This window comes from Podarcis liolepis (genome assembly GCF_965112155.1).
Source record: "Podarcis liolepis genome assembly, chromosome: 10".
NCBI classification, from domain to species: domain Eukaryota; kingdom Metazoa; phylum Chordata; class Lepidosauria; order Squamata; family Lacertidae; genus Podarcis; species Podarcis liolepis.
In genome coordinates, this window is record NC_139562.1 from 5,877,936 (window position 1) to 5,903,123 (window position 25,188).

Genomic DNA, 25,188 nt, shown 5'->3' on the forward strand with positions numbered 1-25,188 from the left:
GCATTACATTCTATGGGAAAGCGCGCCTTGGTTTTGGAATGCTTTGGTTTTGGAACTGACTTCTGGAGCAGATTAAATTTGAGAACCAAGGGACCACTGTACCGGTTGCTGGAAATGGCAGGAAGGGAGAGTTGCTCTTGTGTTCGAATCCTGCTTCTGGGTTTCCCACACAGGCATTTGGTCGGCCGCTGTAAGAACAGGATGCTGGGCAAGTTGGGCCACTGGCCTGATCCTGCAGGCTACATCTAGCTCAGTATTGTCTCCTCTCGACTTGCAGCAACTCTCTGGAGTTTTAGGCAAAGCAGATGGCTCTCCCACTGAAAGATGCTTTTACCCTTCTGCACTGTGTATCAAGGAGCGCCCCCCACCGCAAGCAACGGCCGCAGTATAGTATTAGGCAAGTCGAGCACCAAATGCCCTCAACCTTCATGGTGAATTCTGTCTCCAAGATTCAGGTTTTCCAGAAAATCTGGAACTTTTCAAAGCAAGGAACAAGACAGCGGAGTGTCAAACTGGGAAGCACATGGAGATGAGCGCAGTTGGCCAGCGAGGGGCAGATCCTGCACTTTGTGTAAGGAGAAGGGAATTAAAAAATCAGCACCCTGCAAATTCAAAACAGGATTCTGCAATCCAATTACACACGCAAAACAAATTTGCATATTTGTTAGAGGCGTTGCTTATGTTTGTTATTACCAGGCTTCTTTGGAAGATTTTAAGCAGAGGTTTGGTGGCCGCCTGTCAGGGATTCTTTAGCTGTTATTCCTGAATTGTTGGGGGATGGACTAGATGACCCTTGGCGATCCAACCCTCCAATTCTGTGATTGGCAAGACTAAATTCCCGACTTCCTGTTGAAGCCGGTCAGGCCTCTGTAACACAGGAGAGCAGCTAAGAACACTCCTCTGAATGATCTCAGTGATCAGGCTGGGATATAAGGGCTCAGGTATCTTGGATAGGGATGCGGGTGGCGCTGTGGGTTAAGCCTAGGGCTTGCCGATCAGAAGGTCGATGGTTCGAATCCCCGCGACGGGGTGAGCTCCTGTTGTTTGGTCCCAGCTCCTGCCAACCTAGCAGTTCGAAAGCATATCAAAGTGCAAGTAGATAAATAGGTACCGCTCTGGCGGGAAGGTAAACGGCGTTTCCATGCGCTGCTCTGGTTCGCCATAAGCGGCTTAGTCATGCTGGCCACATGACCCGGAAGCTGTACGCCGGCTCCCTCAGCCAATAAAGCGAGATGAGCGCTGCAGCCCCAGAGTCGGTCACAACTCGACCTAATGGTCAGGGGTCCCTTTACCTATCCTGGATCCAAGTTGCTCAGGGCTTTGGGGATATCAGGTGTAGGCGACACGGTTGCCAATGCACGATCGGGAGCCTGGTGAGTGTGTTGACAAGAGAAACCAGGCTTTGGCGGTAGAACCAAAGCCTTCTGGCTCAGCTGTTTGAGGGAGAGAAAAATCTGGCCCATGGAGCCAAGGAGAGTTCCTCACCCTTACTAGACAGGAACGCATGATCTTCATAAATGAATCCCACTCCAAGTCAATTCTTATGGCCGTCCAGATTGTACAATTTAGGCTGATAAGGAACAAAAAGCTATTTGGTAGAGAATGCCTATGGCTCCTGGCAGTCTCACACGCAAATGGAAATCTGAGCGAAGTTATGATAATAAAAAAAAGACAGCAAAATGTTTTATTAATGTCAAGTTCTCCAGACCTCAGCCTGGGTACAAAACTCAACACGAGAGCCACATCGACGTTGCAAACTTAAATTGGTTTTAAAGTCATTTAAATAGCATGCCCCCCCCCAAAAGATGGCAGGAAGTTGTAGTTTTTGTGCAGGGGCTGAGAATGGTTGGTCGGATAGCCCTAGGCCCCTTGCAGAACTACAGTTCCCAGGATCCCTTGCAGCAGGAGGGCAGTGAGCCTCAACTGCAAAACCAATTGAATTCTGTAGCTGAGACGTACCCATATCTGCCACATGCAAAGTGGACCATCTCACCCATCTTCTCTCCGTTCAATTCAAGCCAGGGGCACAGCAGGGAAATTCAGCTCCACCTAAGATGGAGAATCGCCCAGGCAGTTGGGAACCAGTGCAAAGGATTCAGGAAACCATCATCTAAACCCTAAGAAGGCATAGAAAAAAATGGCTCCCCGTGGCTGCAATTGACGCGTCTTCTTCCCATTGTTAGCCGGTTGCTGCCCTTGAGGATTACTCCGGGTTACAAGTTTGGAGCGAAGGCAAGTTTTCCCGGGACAGCCTTGCCACCAGTGCAAATAATAAGTCTTTTTCCATTGATAACAAACACAGAGAGAGAGAATTCCATCCATTATGCTTAGCAGGTTCCTTTCCACAATGCTGTCAAAGGCCGGAAGTTCTCAGGAGGAACAGGGAGCTTCCCATTGCCGGAAAATGCGGAACACCTTTCGGGATTTCACAGAGAGGTTCTGTAGCAGGAAGGAGAGACAAACTTAAGCATTCACATGAACGCAGGCAAAAAACGTGTAGTGTTATCTCTGGAGGCAGCAGTGTGATGCTGCAGCAGAAATGGCCAATGCAATTTCAGGCTGCGTTACTAGTAGTTTCCACAGGTGGGATTTGCCTGAACAAACCCTGTCAGCAAAAGCCCTGGAGCAATGAGGCTTTTCCTTACCCCCCAAATTAGATCTTGGGGTGTGTGTGTCAGGAGAACCCCCAGAATGGTGAGCAGGGGGCGTTTGGGGGAATCGTTCCATCTCGCAGGCAGAAACTATAGCTCCCGGCAGTCTCAACCAGCACAGCTGGGAGTTGTAGTCCAAAAATCAGGTTGGCGGACGCTCTTGTAGACAACTTTGAATGGGTTCAGAAGATGATAATAAAGATTGGCAGGGGTGTGGGGAACAACTCAAAGGAGGGAAGGATGTAGGAACGGACTACAGTGTTACCTCGAGTTACATACGCTTCAGGTTACAGACTCCGCTAACCCAGAAATAGTGCTTCAGGTTAAGAACTTTGCTTCAGGATGAGAACAGAAACCGTGCTCCGGCAGCGCAGCAGCAGCAGGAGGCCCCATTAGCTAAAGTAGCGCTTCAGGTTACGAACAGTTTCTGGTTAAGTATGGACCTCCGGAACGAATTAAATACTTAACGCAAGGTACCACTGTACAATAATTCATCAAATTTTAAAAACTTCCCTAAACAGGGCTGCCTTCAGGTGTCTTATAGAAGTCAGATACAGTGGTACCTTGGGTTACAGACGCCTCAGGTTTCAGATGCTTCAGATTACAGACTCCGCTAACCCAGAAATAGTACCTCGGATTAAGAACTTTGCTTCAGGATGAGAACAGAAATCGCGCTGCAGCAGCAGCAGCAGGAGGCCCCATTAGCTAAAGTGGTGCTTCAGGTTAAGAACAGTTTCAGGTTAAGAACGGACCTCCGGAACGAATTAAGTACTTAACCCGAGGTACCACTGTACATTTTACCGGAAGGCTGAGGTGTGTTGGGGACGGATGGACACATGAAACCTTCCTCAAATCCCTGCAGAAAGAACAGGGCAAAGACTTTGTTCACTGCCTCCCCACAGGGCAAAGGACCAGATCTCACGGGCTGAAGTTCCAGGAGGACAGATTTTGGTAAGAAGCTGTTTTCAGAGAACGGTATTCCTTTTTCTTCTTCTTTTTTTTACATTTTATGATTCCTAGTAATGATGGACAAATGCTGATCATATACAGCGGCACCTCTGGTTGCGAACAGGATCCATTCCGGAGCCCCGTTCGTAACATGAGCAGAACGCAACCCACATCTGCGCGCGCCGCTTCTACGCACGCGCCCGATGTCATTTTGAGCGTCTGCGCATGCGCGAGTGGTGAAACCCGAAAGTAACACTTTCCAGTACTTCCGGGTCGCCGCAGGACGCAACCTGAAAAGATTTAACCTGAAGCAAACGTAACAAGAGGTATGACTGTACCAGCTCTTGGTTTTATTTCATTTGCATTCCAATGCATTCTAGCTAGGGGGCGACGACAACGTTATAAGCTCATCCGGGATCAGTGAACTTCCCCAATGTTTGGGGAACCCCGGCAAAGGGAGGGAAACATCCTGTCTCCTATTGGATGACATCAAGCAGAGAAATGGGAGGGGGTGCCTTTTAGGGCTGCTTTGGATGCCTTGCATCAAGTTGAGAGTTAGAAAAGATCCACCAGGGCCTTTTGTAAGCTATTCAGACACATGTGCCTTACACTGGGAATGGGCACACCAGCTAGTGCTAGCAAGGGCTTCTGGGAGTTGTAGTCCAACAGCTCCAAAGGTCCCCAGGTTGGAGGAAGGGTGGGACCTCCAACAGCCACACATGCACTTCATAAGAAGAGCCTGCTAAATCCGGCTAATAATAATAATAATAATAATAATAATAATAATAATTTATTATTTATACCCCGCTCATCTGGCTGGGTTTCCCCAGCCACTCTGGGCGGCTTCCAGCAGAATATTACCTCTCCTTACCTCCCTCGCCCTGACCTCGCCACTGTGATCTACGCGACGGTCACCTCCAGACTTGATTATTGTAACTCACTCTACGTGGGGCTGCCCTTGAGACTGACCCAGAAACTCCAGCGGGTGCAGAATGCCGCAGCGAAGCTCCTTACGGGGTCCTAGCCACGAGATCACATTCACCCAGTGCTATACCAGCTGCACTGGCTCCCGGTGGAGTACAGGATCAGGTTTAAGGTGCTGGTCTTGACCTTTAAAGCCCTATGCAACCTAGGACCCTCGTACCTATGGGACCGCCTCTCCTGGTATATCCCATGGAGGACCTTAAGCTCCACAAATAAAAACATCTTGGAGGTCCCGGGCCACAGGGAGGTTAGGCTGGCCTCAACCAGAGCCACGGCTTTTTCATGGCCCCGATCTGGTGGAACGCTCTGTCACAAGAGACCAGGGCCCTGCGGGACTTGACATCTTTCTGCAGGGCCTGCAAGACGGAGCTGTTCCACCAGGCATTAGGCCAAGACACAGCCTGACCCCCTCCTTCGGTAATCCTCATAGAACTCTAGCCCAATGGTTGCCATGAATTTGATTCAGAATTGATTTTAGAATGTATTTCAATTAATTGACTGTGATTTTATGCAAACTGTGCTATTTTTACTGTTGTTAGCCGCTCTGAGCCCAGCTTTGGCTGGGGAGGGCAGGATATAAATAAAAGATTATCATTATTATTATTATTATTTTAAAAATACAATGATTCATCCAGTATTAAAAGCGTCCCTAAACAGTTTGATAGACAGCATCTTAAAAAGTAGAGACATCACCTTCCCAACAAAGGTCCGTATAGTAAAAGCTATGGTTTTCCCAGTAGTGATGTATGGAAGTGAGAGCTGGACCATAAAGAAGGCTGATTGCTGAAGAATTGATGCTTTTGAATTATGGTGCTGGAGGAGACTCTTGAGAGTCCCATGGACTGCAAGAAGATCCAACCTCTCCATTCTGAAGGAAATCAGCTCTGAGTGCTCACTGGAAGGACAGATCCTGAAGCTGAGGCTCCAAGACTTTGGCCACCTCATGAGAAGAGAAGACTCCCTGGGAAAGACCCTGGTGTTGGGAAAGATTGAGGGCACAAGGAGAAGGGGACGACAGAGGACAAGATGGTTGGATAGTGTCTTTGAAGCTACAAACATGAGTCTGACCAAACTGCAGGAGGCAGTGGAGGACAGAAGTGCCTGGCGTGCTCTGGTCCAGGGGGTCACGAAGAGTCGGACACAACTAAACAACAACAAACAGGGCTGGGGCCCATCTAGTCCAGCACCCTGTTCTCACAGGGGCCAACGAGATGCCTATAGTGTGAAACCCCACAGAACCCTCTCCCCTCCTGTGGCTTCCACCAACTCCTTTTCAGAAGAACCGAATGGCCACCAATGGCCTGCAGCCATCGATAGCCCTCTCCCCTTCCATGAATTTGTCGAATCCTCTTTTAAAGCCATCTAGGCTTCACCAGTATCATACTCATGATAATAAATACAGGAAATGTAAAGAGATAGAAGGAACCTTTCACCACATGTGGTGGACGTGCCCCAAGGTAAAAGACTTCTGGGAAAGGATTTATAACGAACTGAAAATGGTGTTGAAAAACACATTTATTAAAAATCCAGAAGCCTGTTTACTTGGTATCGTGGGGTGTGAAATCCCCAAAAAGGATGTTACTTTTTTCTGTATGCCACAACAGCTGCGAGAATATTGCTAGCAAAGAATTGGAAGAAACAAGATTTACCAACTACAGAAGAATGGCAGATGAAGATGATGGATTATATGGAACTTGCCGAACTGACCGGGAGACTCCGAGACCAGAGAGAAGAGACGGTGGAAGAAGATTGGAAGAAGTTTAAGGAATATTTGAAAAAATATGTTAATATTTAAATCTTGGAATAGCTTTGGAAGTGGATATAGGCTGTAGGGTTAGAAGTAGAAGATAGTGTACTTTAAAATAGTATTATTTGTAAGTGATAAAATGTGAAGTTATTTTAAGTGTGATAAAAAAGATGGTTAGAAACTATGATATATGTAAACTGCTAAAGATGAAGTAAAATGAAAATCAGATGGGGGGACTTGGGGAAGCCCACCTAACAATGTTTAGAAAAATAAGGATATGACAAGAATTTGTGTATTTTTTTTTCTGTTTGTGTTCTTTATTTGTGTTATAAAATGAATAATGGGTGGGGAATAAATAAATAAAGCCATCTAGGTTTGTGCCCACCCCTGCCCTCCTGTGTTAGGGAGTTCCACAGGTCAACCACACGCTGTGCGGAAAAGGGCTTTCCTTGTTCTGCACAGCGCCTAGCATGCCACGGGCACTGGGCGGCAGGTTCTCACCTCTGACTCCACATCGACAGGCCGGTCGGACTGCCTAGAAGCCAGAAGGGCCTTCAGGGTGACCTGCCAGCCGAGGTCTTCCTTCTCCTCCTGTTGGGTCCCTCCAGAGCTCGCAGGATCCTTCATCACGTTGACCCACGGGCACCAGTCGCGGTGCTGGGAAATGGGGTCAAAGAAGCTCCGGATAGATGAATCCTGAGAGAGACAGAGGAGTTGGGAATTTATTATTATTATTTTTTATATATACATTTTTATTAATTTTTTAACATATCAGTTCCAACAGCCATACAACATATCTTCACATCTTATACAATATTTTTGACTTCCGTCAACACTGTAGTCCGGCCCCCCACAAGGTCTGAGGGACAGTGGACCGGCCCCCTGCTGAAAAAGTTTGCTGACCCCTGTTCTAGTTTTATGTTTTCTCCTTCCTAAAATCTTCTGTCTCTTTGAAGGATTGGCTTATTATTCTTCCTCCTCCTTCTCCATTCCCCCTGCCAAGCACTCACCGAGCTGCTTGTGGAGCACAGTCGTGCCCGCTTGGTCCTCCGGTGAGGGCTGCAGGAGACCTCTGCCCCCAGGCTGCCATCGCTTTGCCCCATGCTGCGGGTGACGGGACGGCTGCGGGTGGTGGGGCTCGCTGCTTCCGCCTCGGCTCGTTCACTGGAGCTGGAGCTGTCCCAGCTGCGCATGCGGCTGATCACGGGGGACGGGCTCTTCTCGTGCTGCGAAAGGGAAGGAGGGATTAGCTGGGTGTGCCCTCCCCCTGCATTAAAGCAAGGAGTGGGACTCAGAAGGGGTCCCAGAGGGGCAGGAACTATTCTCCCTCCATCCCACTCCTACACAGAGGCAGTGAATAACAGAGAGAGATGAAGACAGAGACAATGAAGACAGAGATGAAGACAGAGACCACGAAGACAGAGACAACAGATGAAGACCAAGTTAAAAAAGACACAGGGTCAGTAGATTTGCAGTAAGGGAAATGAAAAGATGAGAGTAGTAGAAAGAAGCCCATACTGGCAGAATATGCCCCCCTTGCCTAATTTATATGGATCACAGATTTCCTTTATGGGTTACTTTAGCCTGCAGCATTCTTTTGTTAAAGGTAGCGGACTCTCCTTCATTGGAGGTATTTAAACAGAGGCCAGATGGCCATCTGTTAGGAATTTTTCAGCTGTGCTTCTTGCATGGCAGCGAGTTCAACTGGACAACCCTTGTACAGTGGTACCTTGGTTTGTGTACGTCTTGGTTTGCATTCGTTTTGGATTACAAACACGTCAAACGCGGAAGTGTGTGTCCCAGTTTGCAACCTTTTTTTTTTTTAATTACAACCCATTTTGAGGGGGATTACAAACAACTTTTTTTGGAGGTCCCATTGGCGAAAGCATGCCTTGGGTTACAATCTGTTTTGGTTTACAAACGGACCTCCAGAACGGATTATGATTGTAAAGCAAGGTACCACTGTAGTACCTTCCAACTCTACGATAGGGGAAACATACCCTTACGATACGATAATCTTTACTGTCATTGTCCCATATAGAACAACGAAATTGAAAAAAATCTACATCAGACATTCGAAACCCAACAAGCCTGCTGTCCCAGCTATCCCAGCCTGGTTAGCCCCCTAAAAACTCTAATACCCCATAATTAATACAATATACTCCCATAGAAACTACCTTACACTGCGTTTAAAACCAAAATCACATTTGAATAGAAACTGTTTCTCAGACGGCTAGTCCTAGTCTTTATCACCCTGGACCTTCTTCCAGACGGCAGAAGCTGAAAGAGATCATTTCCGGGGTGAGCACTATCCTGTGCTATCTCTGCAGCTTTCTTATGGCATCTTAGGTAAAGGTAAAGGGACCCCTGACCATTAGGTCAAGTTGTGACCAACTCTGCGCTTGCGGCACTCATCTTGGTTTATTGGCCGAGGGAGCCGGTGTACAGCTTCCGGGTCATGTGGCCAGCACGACTAAGCCGCTTCTGGCGAACTACAGCAGCGCACAGAAACGCCGTTTACCTTCCCGCCGGAGCGGTACCTATTTATCTACTTGCACTTTGTGCTTTCGAACTGCTAGGTTGGCAGGAGCAGGGACCAAGCAACAGGAGCTCACCCCATCGCGGGGATTCGAACCGCCAACCTTCTGATCGGCAAGCCCTAGGCTCTGTGGTTTAACCCACAGCGCCACCCGCGTCCCTTATTACACTCTAAAAGTCTCAGGAGGAGATCCAGAAAATCTAAACAGATTTGCCCAAGAATGCAAATAAAGATTTTTGCGGGTGGTTCAAATGCAGGGCAGGGATTCAAAAGAGGAGTCCCTGCCCTGATGTGAAAGGAAGCCCCTTCCAGCTTAGACCTGTAACTTGGCCCCCCCCCACAAGACTGACCTGCTCAGAGCCCAGAGGGAAGCTCGTGTCCCGGCTACGGGTCATCATCCGGCGTGGAGACGTGGGCACCGCGGGGACTCTGTCCGTGCGCCCGTCCGAAAAAGGGAGAGGAGTGCTGGTGAGGCTGGAGGGAGGCTCCATCTCAGGGATGGCCGACTCGATCTGGTGGAAACCCCAGAGGCCCACCTTCCTCATGCAGCGACAGCAGGTGATCAAGGGGAGATGGACGGATCCAGAGGAAGGGCTGAGGGAGGACACAAAAATCAATACCAAAAATTAAAATCAGGGCATAAAGGAAATGTGATCCATACCAGTACATCAGCTTAGCCCTATCTGCAAAGCCTTGGGGCTTCCAAGTCCCTCTAGGCTCACCTTTCCCAAGCTAGTGCCCTCCAGATGTTTGGAAGCACAGCAACATCTGGAGAGCCACAGGTTTTCCATCCCTGCGACAGATGGTGATGACAAGGGCAGCTGCGGGACAACTTGCCTAGTACAGAAGGAGCAGGGGTCACGGGACTGGAACGTGGGAATGTCTGAATGTGCCTGACATCTTTCCAAAAAAATTCAGAAAACGGAGACTATTCAAAGAATATATAAGGTTATATTATTATTATAATAATGATGCTATCCTAGCAGAACTGAATGATACCTGTATATAATAAACAAATGGAATAAATATACTAGATGTATATGCAGGAAAACTTATAAAACAAACTGCGTGATAAAATTAAGACAATAGAAAGAGAACAACGGGAACAACTGGAAGTTTCTTTCAGAAGACTTTACAGTGGTACCTCAGGTTACATACACTTCAGGTTACAGACTCCGCTAACCCAGAAATAGTACCTCCGGTTAAGAACTTTGCTTCGGGATGAGAACAGAAATTGTGCTCCGGTGGCGCAGCAGCAGCAGGAGGCCCCATTAGCTAAAGTGGTGCTTCAGGTTAAGGACAGTTTCAGGTTAAGAACGGACCTCTGGAACGAATTACTTACTTAACCCGAGGTACCACCGTATTAGAAAAGACAGGATGTTATAACCAATTCATTTCTTATTGTTAACTCTTTTTTGCTTTTTATTTTTATTATCTTTATCTTCTTTCTATTAGTTTTGTGTTTAATTTTGATGTAACTATTTGTAATATATATGTAAGATGATATTTTAAATTAATAAAGACGAATTAAAAAAGAAGAAGACATCTTTCGATTGGGTATGTTTAGCCTACAGAAGAGAAGACTCTGAGATGCTTTGATAGCCATCTTCATCTATGTGAAGGGCTGTCACATGAAAGGTGGAGCAAGGTTGTTTTCTGCTGGATTCAAATTACAAGACAGTAGATTCCGACTGAACACCAGGTAGAACCTTCTGGTGGTAAGAGCTGTTTGACAGTGGAATGTCACTTCATCGGAGGTTTTTAAACAGATTTTAGGCATTTCTTTAGCTGTGCTTCCTGCACTGCAGGCGGTCGGGTTAGTTGACTCTCTCGGTCCCCTTCCAATTCTACAATTCCATGTTAAGGCGTTCTGGGAGATGATATATAATGAAATGAAAAAGGTATTCAAATATACCTTCCTGAAGAAACCAGAGGCTTTTCTCCTGGGCATGGTCGGCCAAATGGTGCCAAAGAAGGACAGAACTTTTTTTATGTACGCCACAACAGCAGCAAGAATACTCATTGCAAAGTATTGGAAGACCCAGGAGCTACCCACACTGGAAGAATGGCAGATGAAAGTGATGGACTACATGGAATTGGCAGAAATGACTGGCAGAATTCGTGACCAGGGAGAAGAGTCGGTGGAGGAAGACTGGAAGAAATTTAAAGACTACTTGCAGAAGCACTGTAAAATTAAGGAATGTTAAAATGATGTTTGATTGAAAAGAAGTGGTATTGGCAAAAAGATTTTTAAGAAAATGTAAATGGGGATTGATAAAGGGTAAGGATTTGCTGAATTTAATATTTGAACTGGAATACAAAATGGGAGGTGTGAGGAGGTCAAGAAACTAGTGAATGAACTATAAGAGATGAAAATATTAATTTATTCTTTGTTCTGTTTTTTGGTTTTTCTTTTCTTTCTTTTCTTTTCTTCCTTCCTTTCTTTTGCTAATGGTTTGTTACTGTGTATTTTTTATATGTTTTGTTCTTGTATGCTTTTACTCTTGAAGTTCTTCTTATGTTTAAATCTTGAAATTTTTTATTGTTTGTGAAACTTTAATAAACATTTTTTTTAAAAAAACAACAACAAACAATTCTACAATTCCATGATTCCGGTTGCCTACATACCTACTAGTCCATCCACAGAGGGCCAAGATGCAGGCCGGGACATGGATCTGAAGGTCTGAGGCACGTTTGACTGGCGTCTTCTCACTCTCTGTTTTGCAGTCGGCTTCCTCCTCAATCAGCTGCAGGACGCGGCTGATCTTCTCTTCTGTCAAGCCCTAGGAAGCCAAAGGAACCATGTCAACACACTCCGTACAGGCAGATGCCTGCCTTCTCCGTTTGGCTACCTAGAAAACTTGGGATTCTGTACCTGAAAAGCTCCCATTCCTCCCTGAGGCGTTCCCAAAGTAAAGGAAGGATTGAACTCTGATTAATAAGAATACACACAGAGGCTTGAACCAGCAAAACTCTGGGAAGGGTGCGTATAATAATCTCTGCCTGTGTGTTCCTCCAGCCCCTGGCCCAGGTCGTTTTATTCACAAAAGAACTTTTGACAGAGTGTTCGTAAGAACCAATCAGATTTCTTCTGAGCATTTCCACAAACCCCACTTGGGGAAAAGTTAAAACTACCAAAACTAATTAAGCAGACATATTTCTGGGGTAAACAAAGAACAGAACTACAAAGGAGAGCATTTGGCAACCCCGGAGGTGATAAACAAGCAATATACATGCTAAGAAGGATGGCTAGGAGGACAGCGATCTATCACCTTCATGTGAGATCTGTTTCCTGGCCCTAAGATTAACATCCTGGGATTAACATATCAGAAAGGCTACTTCAAAGAAACTTGCCCACTATCTTTATGGCCCAGGATGCCTGCCGTGACTGGTGAAGAAAGAGAAATGGAACAGGGATGCAGAGGTGTAGATTGATCAAGAATCATATCAAAATAGTTTAAACCCAGTCAACGCAATGCTTTCATCGCTGACACAGATGGTTTACTCTATATTTGTTTTAATTCCTCATAGCAATCCTACCTGATCACTACACTTCCCAAAGTGAACTGGGGAGCAGAGATCTCTCCAGGTCCTGCAGGAGCTCCGGAAAGGAAGGAAGAGAAAATGCCAACAGGCCTTCATGGAAAAGAGGTTGGGTCAGAGAGACGTCACTCTCCCTTAGTCCCCAGTGGCAGCCTCTCTCCCCCCCAGGTGGAAAATCCAAGGCTGGGAGAGCAAAGAGTTGGACCTGGTAGAAGGCAGCTTTCAATGTTCCATGAGATTTTGAGACCTTGGGTGGCACCTGACAAACACCCAAGTGCAAAGTTTTCCATTCGGACATGGAACTCGCCTGCAACTTGAACTCTTCCCAAATCTGCTACAGAAGTCAAAATAAAAAAATTCCTTCCAGTAGCACCTTAAAGACCAACTAAGTTAGTTCTTGGTATGAGCTTTCGTGTGCATGCACACTTCTTCAGATACACTGAAACAGAAGTTGCCAGATCCTTCTATATAGTGAGAAGGTGGGGAGGGGTATTACTCAGAAGGGTGGTGGGAATGGGAGATTGGCAGGTAGCTGAGATGAGCCTGTTGACGACTCTTAACGACTGCAATAGGTCTTACAGGAAAAGGCAAGGGGTGAGAAGGTGAGAAATGGCTTAGTCATGTATAATGAGATAAGAATACAATGTCTCTGTTCAGACCAGGTCTCTCCATGGTTTTAAGTTTGGTAATGAGTTGCAATTCAGCAGCTTCTCTTTCCAGTCTATTTCTGAAATTCCTTTGTAGTAAAACAGCTACTTTGAGATCTTGTATAGAATGTCCTGGGAGACTGAAGTGTTCTCCTACTGGTTTCTCTGTTTTGTGATTCTTGATGTCTGATTTGTAACTGCTACAGAGGGTTAGATGACCCCCCCAGATTTAGTAGGTGTGCAAGTTTCATTGCATAGGTGGAAATCCTTGCACAAATGGAATGGAATAAACAAATGGATATAACCCCTTCAGCCTAGGGATGGGGAAGTAGCAGCCCTGCAGTTCCGCCTCTCTGCTTTCAAGTAAGCGAAGGGAAATATAAGCCATGAAGGTTTCATTGCAAGCAATTACAACAGGATCCAGAAAACAACAGCAACAAATCAATGTGGGGATCTCTGATAATCTAAGCTCACCCTCCACCTCTTTGGGAGGGACGAGGAATCGAGAACTTGGGTTCCCTCCATCAGGACTCGCTCCCAGAGCCCTGCTTGTCCCCAGCTGACTTGGCAATGAATCACAGGAAGCCCCATTTGCCTTTGGCTCCCAGTACGTTTCCGAGCACAATCCAAAGTGTTGGTGCTGACCTTTAAAGCCCTAAACGGCCTCGGCCCAGTAGACCTGAAGGAGCGTCTCCACCCCCATCGTTCTGCCCAGACGCTGAGGTCCAGCTCCGAGGGCCTTCTGGCGGTTCCCTCTTCTCTTCTCATGAGGTGGCCAAAGTCTTGGAGCCTCAGCTTCAGGATCTGTCCTTCAAGTGAGCACTCAGGGCTGATTTCCTTCAGAATGGAGAGGTTCCAAGTTACAGGGAAGCAGGCAGAGGGCCTTCTCAGTGGTGGCGCCCGCCCTGTGGAATGCCCTCCCATCAGATGTCAAAGAGAAAAACAACTACCAGACTTCTAGAAGACATCTGAAGGCAGCCCTGTTCAGGGAAGCATTTAACGTTTAATAGGTTTTTGTATTTTAATATTCTGTTAGAAGCTGCCCAGGGGAAACCTAGCCAGATGGGCGGGGTATAAATAATGAATTATTATTATTATTATTATTATTATTATTATTATTATTATTATTATTATTCCCCAACCTGCTGCCTCCCAGATATTGCGGACCACCAACTCCCAGCAGCCCCGTACAGCATCACCAATGAAAGTGTGCCAGCAGGGCAGTGGCGGACCTTGGTGCCTCAAATTTCAGTGGCGCCCTGTGAGATGGCAAAATCTGGTGCCCCCTCACCAAACGAGTTACGCTCCCCTATAGACATCACCTTGCCAACAAAGGTCTGTATAGTTCAAGCTATGGTTTTCCCAGTAGTGATGTATGGAAGTGAGAGCTGGACCATAAAGAAGGCTGATCGCCGAAGAATGGATGCTTTTGAATTATGGTGCTGGAGGAGACTCTTGAGAGTCCCATGGACTGCAAGAAGATCAAACCTCCCCATTCTGAAGGAAATCAGCCCTGAGTGCTCACTGGAGGGGCAGATCCTGCAGCTGAGGCTCCAAGACTTTGGCCACCTCATGAGAAGAGAAGACTCCCTGGAAAAGACCCTGATGCTGGGAAAGAAGGAGGGCACAAGGAGAAGGGGAAGACAGAGGACGAGATGGTGGGACAGTGTTCTGGAAGCTACCAGCATGAGTTGGACCAAACTGCGGGAGGCAGTGGAAGACAGGAGTGCCTGGCATGCTCTGGTCCAGGGGGTCACGAAGAGTCAGACATGACTAAACAACAACAATTCATGCTTCCTGGACTGAGCTCAGACATTCAAGGCATGGCTACATCTTGGCTCCTTTTTAAAACCCCGTCTGAGGGTTGCAAGCTTGAATTTTGTTAGATCACCTCCAGCTGGTGAGTTATAGGCAAGTGTCCCTCATTTAAAAATTCAGATTGATGCTTGAGTCCTTTACCCCATGGACTCTCCCCTCCGCTTGGCTCACTACCCCTGGCAGGGTCGCAGGCCGCTTGAGAACTCTTACCATGCTTTTGAGATCTTCTGATTTCAGAGTGGGCAGCTGAAGTTCTAACTGGCAGAGGCTCTGAAAGCGCTCCAGGAAGTCGCTGAAAAGCGCAAGGGGCTCGTCGACCAGCAAGACAGAAAAGCGATCTAATCAAAAGGCAGAAGAAATAGCAGTCTGAAGAACAGCTGGCCAACAAACAGTGGGGCAGGCAGTGGCGACTCATTTAATCAAGTTTCAGGTCAGACGCCACCCTTCTCCTCTCATGACTTCTTCCAGCATGCTTAAAAGCCATGGGGAAATCTTCTGGCCATTTCCCATTGGCTCCCTTTCAGGCTTTCAGTCATGCCACACATAAGGTAAAGGTAAAGGGACCCCTGACCATTAGGTCCAGTCGTGACCGACTCTGGGGTTGCGGCGCTCATTTCGCTTTACTGGCCGAGGGAGCCGGCATACAGCTTCTGGGTCACGTGGCCAGTATGATGAAGCCGCTTCTGGCGAACCAGAGCAGCACACAGAAATGCCGTTTACCTTCCCGCCAGAGCAGTACCTATTTATCTACTTGCCCTTTGATGTGCTTTTGAACTGCTAGGTGGACAGGAGCAGGGACTGAGCAACGGGAGCTCACCCCGTCGCGGGGATTCGAACTGGTGACCTTCTGATTGGCAAGTCCTAGGCTCTGTGGTTTAACCCACAGCGCCACCCGCGTCCCAGATGCCACACATACTTTCTCTTATATCTAGAATTCTCACAAGAGTGCCAGGGCCTGCAGGGAACACAATAATGTGTCCCAATCACCTCTGCAAAATTAGCAATTGCCCTCAACTTGTGCAAGCAGAGGCACAGGTTCAAATTCAAATACTGGGCAGCAGCACCAACTTCTATCTTTGGAGCAATTATCCGTAGCGTCAGTGACAGAGCTCCTGATCTGCACACAGAAGGGCTGAAGTTCAGTCCTTGCAATATAAAAAATTAGAAATTACTTGAAAGTACCAAATAGGCCTAGGATTAAATTAGGATCTAATTAAATAAATGGGACTTAGAACAGTAAGAAAAGTGAATAAATTTGATTATAATTGGAATATTGTTGTTTAATAATGATATTGGAAAGCTGTTACATTTAAATACAAGGAAACTCAGAAGGGAGGGAGTAGAGAAAGTCAATTAATATGTAAACAAGGTTGGGTTTTAAGGGATTAAGATTATTTTTCTTTTCTTTTTTATGTTGTGGTTCTGGTTATGTTTCTCTTGTAATGTACTGTACTGTGGACAACCATATGTCAGGAGTGCTCTGATGGTGTTTCCTGCTTGGCAGGGGGTTGGACTCGATGGCCCTTGGGGTCTCTTCCAACTCTATGATTCTATGTTTTTTCCTTTGGTATGTTTTTTCTTTCTTTTCTTTCTTTTTCTTTTCTGTTTTTGTTTTTTGTTAGGTTATAAGTGTTATAATTATGGAAAAATTAATTTTAAAAAAATTGGGGGGGAAATCACAAAGCGATCAACAAGGGCAATTGACAGGCAGCAACTATTTTGCATGTGTCCCAATTGTCACACAACTGCTGATGCACGGGTCCATTTGGACCCGGAAGAGGGCAGAACAGGGGTGGGTTTATGTGTGCCCCACCAATGCACACTGGGGCCTAGGAACAGAACCCCAGCACAAAATGGTGTACAATAAAAGATCCTTTAAAACATTGCATGCTTGTACACACATACATATGTACACACTAAAGTGTTCATCCCTAGAAATCACCCCAAAAGATAAAATAACCAAACTACCAGCTTAAGGGGACGCGGGAGCCGCTGTGGGTTAAACCACAGAGCCTAGGGCTTGCCGATCAGAAGGTTGGCGGTTCGAATCCCCGTGACGGGGTGAGCTCCCGTTGCTCGGTCCCTGCTCCTGCCAACCTAGCAGTTCGAAAGCACACCAGTGCAAGTAGATAAATAGGCACTGCTCCAGTGGGAAGGTAAACGGCATTTCCAGAAGCGGCTTAGTCATGCTGGCCACATGACCTGGAAGCTGTACGCCGGCTCCTTTGGCCAATAAAGCGAGATGAGCACTGCAACCCCAGAGTCGGTCACGACTGGACCTAATGGTCAGGGGTCCTATTACCTTTACCATCTTAAGACAGAACACCAAAAAGCATTCCCCCAAATGCAGACCATTATTGATGGTCCAAATGTCTGGGAGAATAAACACATTTTCGCCTGTTAGCATGATCTAGCTCCTTTTTCCCACCATCAGCAAAGCGTCTCACTGCTTACCTGGGCAGGGGCTGTCAGGCCAGAAGCAGAACTTCTCGTGAGCTGCTGACAAAGCCTTCCTCAGCTCCACGCACCTCTCTTTGTCTGGAAAGCAAACATACCTCCTGAATGCCAGGTCTCCCGGGGAAAGGAGCCACCTTGAAAAATCCTTTCAAACCGGTTAAGTGACAAAAGTCGGGGACAGAGGGTCACGCTTGGGGGGGGGGAACTGTCATCGCGCCACCCCTTGGTGTGTGGAGTGCCTCAGGGTGCGATACTCTCCCCGATGCTTTTCAACATCTTTATGCGCCCCCTCGCCCGGCTTGTCCGGAGTTTTGGGTTGGGAAGCCATCAGTATGCTGATGACACCGAACTCTATCTGGTGATGGATGGCCATCCTGACTCGGCCCCAGACACACTGATCAGATGTTTGGAAGCTGTGGCTGGATGGTTACGTGGGAGCCGGTTGAAGTTAAATCCTTCGAAGACAGAGGTCCTCTGGCTGAGTCAGGACGATATGGGATTGGGGAGGGGGCAACTCCCTTCTCTTGCTGGGGCGCAATTAGTGCCAGCACCATCCGTTAAGAGTTTGGGTGTAATCTTTGACACCTCCCTTTCCATGGAGGCGCAGATTGCAGCTATAACAAAGGCGGCATTTTTTCATCTCCGCCAAGCTAAGCAGTTGGCTCCTTACCGCTCTTGCCCTGACCTTGCCACTGTGATCCATGCAACGGTCACCTCCAGAATGGATTATTGTAACTCGCTCTACGTGGGGTGCCCTTGAGACTGACCCAGAAACTCCAGCGGGTGCAGAATGCCGTGGTGAGGCTCCTTACGGGGTCCTCGCTGCAGGATCACATTCACCCGCTGCTATACCAGCTGCACTGGCTCCAGGTGGAGTACAGGATCAGGTTCAAGGTGCTGGTTTTAACCTTTAAAGCCCTATACGGCCTAGGACCCTCGTACCTACAGGACCGCCTCTCCTGGTATTCCCCGCGGAGGACCTTAAGCTCCACAAATAAAAAACATCTTGGAGATCCCGGGCCACAGGGAGGTTAGGCTGGCCTCAACCAGAGCCAGGGCTTTTTCATGGCCCCGATCTGGTGGAACGCTCTGTCACAGACTTGACATCTTTCCGCAGGGCCTGCAAGACGGAGCTGTTCCACCAGGCCTTTGGCCAAGGCACAGTCTGACCCCCTCCTTTGGCAATCCTCACAGAACTCTATCCCAATGGTTGCCATTAATCCGTTTTGAATTAATTTTATAATGAAATGATTTTAGAATGTTTTATCATTTTACTGTTGTTAGCCGCTCTGAGCCCAGCTTCGATGGGGAGGGCGGGATATAGATAAAATTTTACTATTATTATTATTAAAGTAACCATGCCCATTCAATAGCTGTCCCGAACCTGACACCTCCCCAACTGTTTCAGACGGCAGCTCACATCAGGCAAACTCAAGTGTTTTGTTCAAAAGCTTTTTATGCTGATAACCTGCTCTTACATGGGACTCTCTCTGAGGGGTTGACCAAGTCCATACTCACTCAGTGCCATCATTGCCACAACAGCAGGTGCTTCCAGACTAATCCCTTCCCTCCCCCTCCCCTTTTTATGAAGATTACCCGCTCTGGGATCCCACAGCTAACTCTCCCCTGGTCTCCTCGCTGGCCCAAATAGGACTAATTTAGCCAGCTAGCCCTGGTGATCATCTAATGTTTATTGGATGGATTTCCCCCCCTAAATTGATTTTTGATTTTTGAATTTATTGTTATTCACATTTTATACTGTATTTTATGCTCTTTTTTGTTGCATCAATTAAGTGTTTTAAATGTGTTGTTAGCCGCCCTTACCCCGGTTTTCTGAACTGGGAAGGGCGGGGTATAAATAATTTATTATTATTATTATTATTAATCACTAGGGACAAACAGGAACTGGTGCACAGTGGTGGCTAAGAGACTGAGCTCTGAACTGGGAAGTCCCCCAGTTGAAATCTTGCCCACTTCATGAACTCACTAGGGACTCCAACTATCACCTAGCTGAAGCCATTCAAACAGGGCAGAACAGAATGAAAGGTGCAGGGGTAAAAAAAGGCTATAAATCAGACTGGGAACCTTTGGACTTCCAGATGTTGTTGCACTATAGCTCTAATCATCTCTGATCATTGACCATGCTGTTTAAGACTGATGGGAGTTCTTAAACATAAGAACACAATGGATCAGGCTGATGGTCCATCTAATCCAGCATCGTGTTCTCAGAGCAGCCAACGAGATGCTGGTATAATAATAATAATTTATTATTTATACCCCGCCCATCTGGCTGAGTTTCCCCAGCCACTCTGGGTGGCTTCCAATCAAGTGTTAAAAACAATACAGCGTTAAATATTAAAAACTTCCCTGAACAGGGCTGCCTTCAGATGTCTTTTAAAGATAGGATAGCTACTTATTTCCTTCACATCTGAAGGGAGGGCGTTCCAGAGGGCAGGCGCCACTACCGAGAAGGCCCTCTGCCTGGTTCCCTGTAACCTCGCTTCTCGCAATGAGGGAACCGCCAGAAGGCCCTCGGAGCTGGACCTCAGTGTCCGGGCTGAATGATGGGGGTGGAGACACTCCTTCAGGTATACTGGACCGAGGCCATTTAGGGCTTTAAAGGTCAGCACCAACACTTTGAATTGTGCTCGGAAACATACTGGGAGCCAATGCAGATCTCTCAGAACCGGTGTTATGTGGTCCCGGTGGCCGCTCCCAGTCCCCAGTCTAGCTGCCGCATTCTGGATTAATTGCAGTTTCCGGGTCACCTTCAAAGGTGGCCCCACATAGAGCGCATTGCAGTGGTCCAAGCGGGAGATAACCAGAGCATGCACCACTCTGGCGAGACAGTTCGCGGGCAGGGAGGGTCTTAGCCTGCATACCAGATGGAGCTGGTAGACAGCTGCCCTGGACACAGAATTAACCTGCGCCTCCATGGACAGCTGTGTGTCAAAAATGACTCCCAGGCTGCGCACCTGGTCCTTCAGGGGCACAGTTACCCCATTCAAGACCAGGGAATCCCCCACACCCACCCGCCCCTGTCCCCCCAAAACTGTACTTCTGTCTTGTCAGGATTCAACCTCAATCTGGTAGCCACCATCCATCCTCCAACTGCCTCCAGACACTCACACAGGACCTTCACCGCCTTCACTGGTTGATTTAAAGGAGAGGTAGAGCTGGGTGTCATCTGCATACTGATGAACACCCAGCCCAAACCCCCTGATGATCTCTCCCAGTGGCTTCCTATAGATATTTAAAAGCTTGGGAGAGAGGACGGAACCCTGAGGCACCCCACAAGTGAGAGCCCAGGGGTCTGAACACTCATCCCCCAACAGCACTTTCTGGACACGGCCCAGGAGAAAGGAGTAGGACTCTTTTCATCCGGTTTCCAGCAACTGGTATTAAGAAGCAATGTGTGCCCCTCCCCAGAATTCATTTCCTAATGATCTCTAGCATTGAATTTGCCTTTCCCCCCACACCTGTCCACATTCCACATTGGAATTTTAACAGACTGGGCCCTGTCAGGATTTGAGGCTCTGTGGCACTTACACTTGCTGAAGTCGAAAGCCAGCTGTAGACTGGCACAGAGGTAGGCCTGGCAGCTGGCACACTTCAACATATCGCACTCGATATTGGTCCATCCATACTTGGCACAAATCAGAGGAGACAACTCGTGGGGTTTGCCTGCCCACTTGAGAGAGTGCTTGCGTTAAGGAGCTCAACTTCTTATGTATAGGATAAAGGTTTCCTCTTCCAAGGGCCTACCATGGAATTTAAAACTTTGCCCAACTTTCCCAGCTGTCTAAAGCACCTCCAGGTCCTTTTCCTTCTGTGACAGAACCCCTATTTGGGGACTTCCCTGGCTTTTCTGGCTCACGTAGGACCAGTCTGGATAGTTGGCCTTGGTGAAGATTTGACGTTTTCTCCCAGCAAACAGTTTTTGATCTGGGCTTCCACTGAAATGAGGCTGCATTTTAAACAGTATTTTAATCTTGTTTTTAAGTTGTATTTTAATCAATTGTTTTTATACCTGATGTTAGCTGCCCTGAGCCCGGTCTTGGCTGGGGATAAATAAATAAAATAAAATAAAATAAAATTATCTGCAAGTCAGAAGAACCAATCTACATAAGCTATTTTTTTCAGGTGGGACTGATCCCAGTTCCATCTATGAGTATGAAATGCCAGCACTTCCCTGTTAGAAGTATGTTTTCCTGCCTTTCTCTGCCTTTCTGTGCCCAATTCTCACCCTACTGCTGAACCGTCTTCTCACTTAGACCTTCCCTTCACTCACCTAACCTACAGAACATGCCCAATTTTGATTTGTTATGAATCCCCACTATTTGGCAGTTTCCAAATTACAAAATGGGGAAATTCCCAGTGGCTGATATTGCTCTTGACTACTGAGGAGTTGTCTGAGAAACAAGGGGAAAAGGATATGGTAAATGTTTCCACTCTGCTGAAGTAGGCTTCTTTACTGGTGGCCTCAAAAGGCAACTCGTCGATCTGGGGAGATCCATTTGCTACTTCAGTGAAAGCGGACGAATCCTTTCTGAAATGCAGGGAAGAGATAGTAAAGTAAGACAGTTTTCTGTTCATGGTGGCAGCAAGAACCGATTTCACTCCTGTCTTTCATCAGCTCAAATATGTCTCCACCCAGACCAAAATAAAGCTTTCACAATTGAACAGTTGAAGACCAGCAATCTTGGCCCACTGAACCAATATACAGTGGTACCTTGGTTTAATAATAATAATAATAATAATAATAATAATTTTTTATTTATACCCTGCCCTCCCCAGCCAAGCCAAGCGGCTCAGAGCGGCTTACAAGCAATAATAAAAACAAGATGAATGATTACAACTTAAAAACAAAAATAAAATACAACATTAAAATAATGGAAGATTAAAATATTAAAATGTAGCCTCATCGCAGGAGGAGAAGGAAAAGAAAAAAGAAAGAGAGGGAGGGAGGGAATCAAATTGGCTCCAAGCCAAAGGCCAGGCGGAACAACTCTGTCTTACGGGCCCTGCGGAAAGAAATTAGATCCTGTTCCATAACCCGTTCCAGAGTGTCAGGGAACTGTTGGTGAGAAGGGGGGAGAGATCGGAATGTACAGGGAGCTGCCTCCTTTAATGAGCAGCTGCACTTCGTCAGAGAGAGAAGAGAAGGAGGGGCTGTCAGGAAACACAGAAACAGACCGAAAGGAACAGCCTCCGACACTTCAGTCTTTACGTAGGGAGAGGAGGAAAGGGGGGGGGGGTTCAGGAAGTTTCTATGCTGGAAAGGGAAGAGGCAGGAGCCACTTCCGGCAACTGATAGTGAGTGAGGAAGACATGTTTTTAAGAGCTCCAGATTGTACATAGTTTTTGGACTTACTAAATCTTGTAAAGCTGCCTGGAGTCCTGGGTTGTTATCTCGGCTAGCACCCACACATCATCCTGACACAGAGGTCCATTTGTAAACCAAATCAGATTGTATGTAACCCAAGGCGTGCTTTCGCCAATGGGGCCTCCAAAAAAATTGTTTGTAATAATAATAATAATAATAAAGGGTTGTAATCCAAAAGAAGTTTGCAAACCAGGACACACACTTCCGGGTTTGACGTGTTTGTAATCCAAAGCGTATGCAAACCAAGGTACCACTGTACCTCAATGACAGTGCAAAGCACAGGATCAAATGTGTTAAAACCATTCAATCTTCACAGTCAGTACTTAGAATATCTTTCAATTTCCATACAAACATAACATACGGCACACGATTAACATAGTCATGCACAGGGTTTTTTTTAAAAAATAAAAAATTATTCTCATTTATTTCCTCACACTTATGACAATAGTGTATATTAGCATGAGCAGAAGTCGGAAGCAGTTGGGAACTGAGGTAGAGTAGCATTGTAGCAGCTTGTAACACTGCTTTTTACAGGCAGCTGCTGCTTTGGTGACAACTGCTGGAACAAGCATTCACGCCAGCACACCTGGCCTAGAAGGGAATGCTGCCCTCAGGCTGAAAAAGGTTCCCCACCCCTGATACAAACTAAAGCATTATCATCCACATGTTAAGTCCACAGCTGTCCTGGGAGCAGAAAACAGGGGACACTTGCCCTGCTCTGCGGGCATCCCCTAAGCTAGCAGCTGGAAACAGAATAATGCCCAGGATGTCCCTGTTTTCCCTTTGATCAAGGGGGGTAGTTCTTCCCAGTGAAGTCCAGTGCTGAGGGCCTTCTGGCGGTTCCCTCACTGTGAGAAGCCAAGCTACAGGGAACCAGGCAGAGGGCCTTCTCGGTAGCGGCACCCGCCCTGTGGAACGCCCTCCCACCACATGTCAAAGAGAACAACAACTACCAGACTTTTAGAAGACATCTGAAGGCAGCCCTGTTTAGGGAAGCTTTTAATATTTGGTGAATTATTGTATTTTAATATCTTGCTGGAAGCCGCCCAGAGTGGCTGGGGAAACCCAGCCAGATGGGTGGGGTATAAATAATAAATTATTCCCCACCTGCCAAGAGCAAAGCTCAGGAAGCTACTTACTGTGGCAGTCGCTGACATGGATGTCATAGTTGTGGTTCCCTCCCTGCAAGAAGCCAAGTTACAGGGAACCGGGCTGAGGGCCTTCTTGGTAGTGGCACCCGCCCTGTGGAACGCCCTTCCACCAGATGTCAAAGAGAACAACAACTACCACACTTTTAGAAGGCATCTGAAGGCAGCCCTGTTTCGGGAAGCTTTTAATGTTTAATAGGTTTTTGTATTTTAATATTCTGTTGGAAGCCGCTGAGGAAATCCAGCCAGATGGGCGGGGTATAAATAATATATTATTATACAGTGGTACCTCGGGTTACATACGCTTCAGGTTACAGACTCTGCTAACCCAGAACTATTACCTCGGGTTAAGAACTTTGCTTCAGGAGGAGAACAGAAATTCTGCTCTGGAGGTGTGGCGGCAGCAGGAATCCCCATTAGCTAAAGTGGTGCTTCAGGTTAAGAACAGTTTCAGGTTAAGAACGGACCTCTGGAATGAATTAAGTAGTTAACCAGAGGTACCACTGTATTATTATTATTCCCACAGGACGGTTCATCTTTAACCCCGCCTCACAGAATTGTTGCAAGGATAAAAATGGGGAGGAAGAAGGAGAGAAGCATGGAGGAAAGGGGGCAGGATTTATAAATGCACTGAACAAATCCAGGTTTCTATATCCTGTGCGACCCCAAACCCCTTCCTTCTCCTCAGCCCTGGGATCCCGCTTGCCCGTCGCCGTCTGGCCTGAAGCACCGAGGGGAAGGCGAGGTCCTCCGGCACGAAAGCCGCCTCGGATGCCGCGCAGGCCGTTTCTAGGTGCGGATGGGGCCGTCGGGCTTCGGCTGCTCCTCTCCCCTCCCCGCTCACCCTTCCGGGCTGCTTTCCTCCGGAGCGATCCCCTCATCGATCAGCTCCCGTATCTTCTGCGGCGTGATGGCCGGCGACTTCGTCTTGGCCCCCGAATCGCCATCCTCCTTCTCCGGGGAAGCAGCAGCAGCTGCCGTAGCGCTGGGCGCCGCCATCTTGGTCCCTCGCTATAAACCTTCCGCCGCGCCTCCTCACCAAAGAAACATTGGTTCCGGGGAAATTCGGTTCGCGCCCATCGCTACCCGCAAGGCTGGTCTCTCTCTCTGTTTTTATTTATGCTTTTCAGGTTTGTACATTTCACTGGTTTTACAATCATTTTAACATTTCAAAAATTCGAACTTCCTTCCGCCTCTTTTCTGCTGTTCCTTAAATTTGTTGTTAATATCTTCTGCATATCCAAATGAACTTAGCTTGTTCATCTATTCATCTACTTTAAATCTATACTTTTATAAAACTGCAGGTTATTACAGTAATCC

At 47.1% G+C, this 25,188-nt stretch overlaps 1 protein-coding gene across 1 annotated transcript; it reads right to left on the reverse strand.

Moving 5' to 3' along the window:
* Positions 1–1,670: 1,670 nt before the first annotated feature.
* ZC3HC1 (zinc finger C3HC-type containing 1) lies at positions 1,671–24,906 on the reverse strand. The gene is made up of 10 exons (XM_083461394.1): positions 24,713–24,906; positions 21,772–21,883; positions 20,884–21,034; positions 17,332–17,415; positions 15,088–15,215; positions 11,498–11,652; positions 9,220–9,463; positions 7,341–7,556; positions 6,832–7,026; positions 1,671–2,439 (listed from the first exon to the last, which is right to left on the reverse strand). Exons 1-10 carry the CDS (start codon positions 24,865–24,867, stop codon positions 2,371–2,373), a joined length of 1,509 nt encoding a protein of 502 aa, XP_083317520.1. The 5' UTR covers positions 24,868–24,906; the 3' UTR covers positions 1,671–2,370.
* Positions 24,907–25,188: the final 282 nt, after the last annotated feature.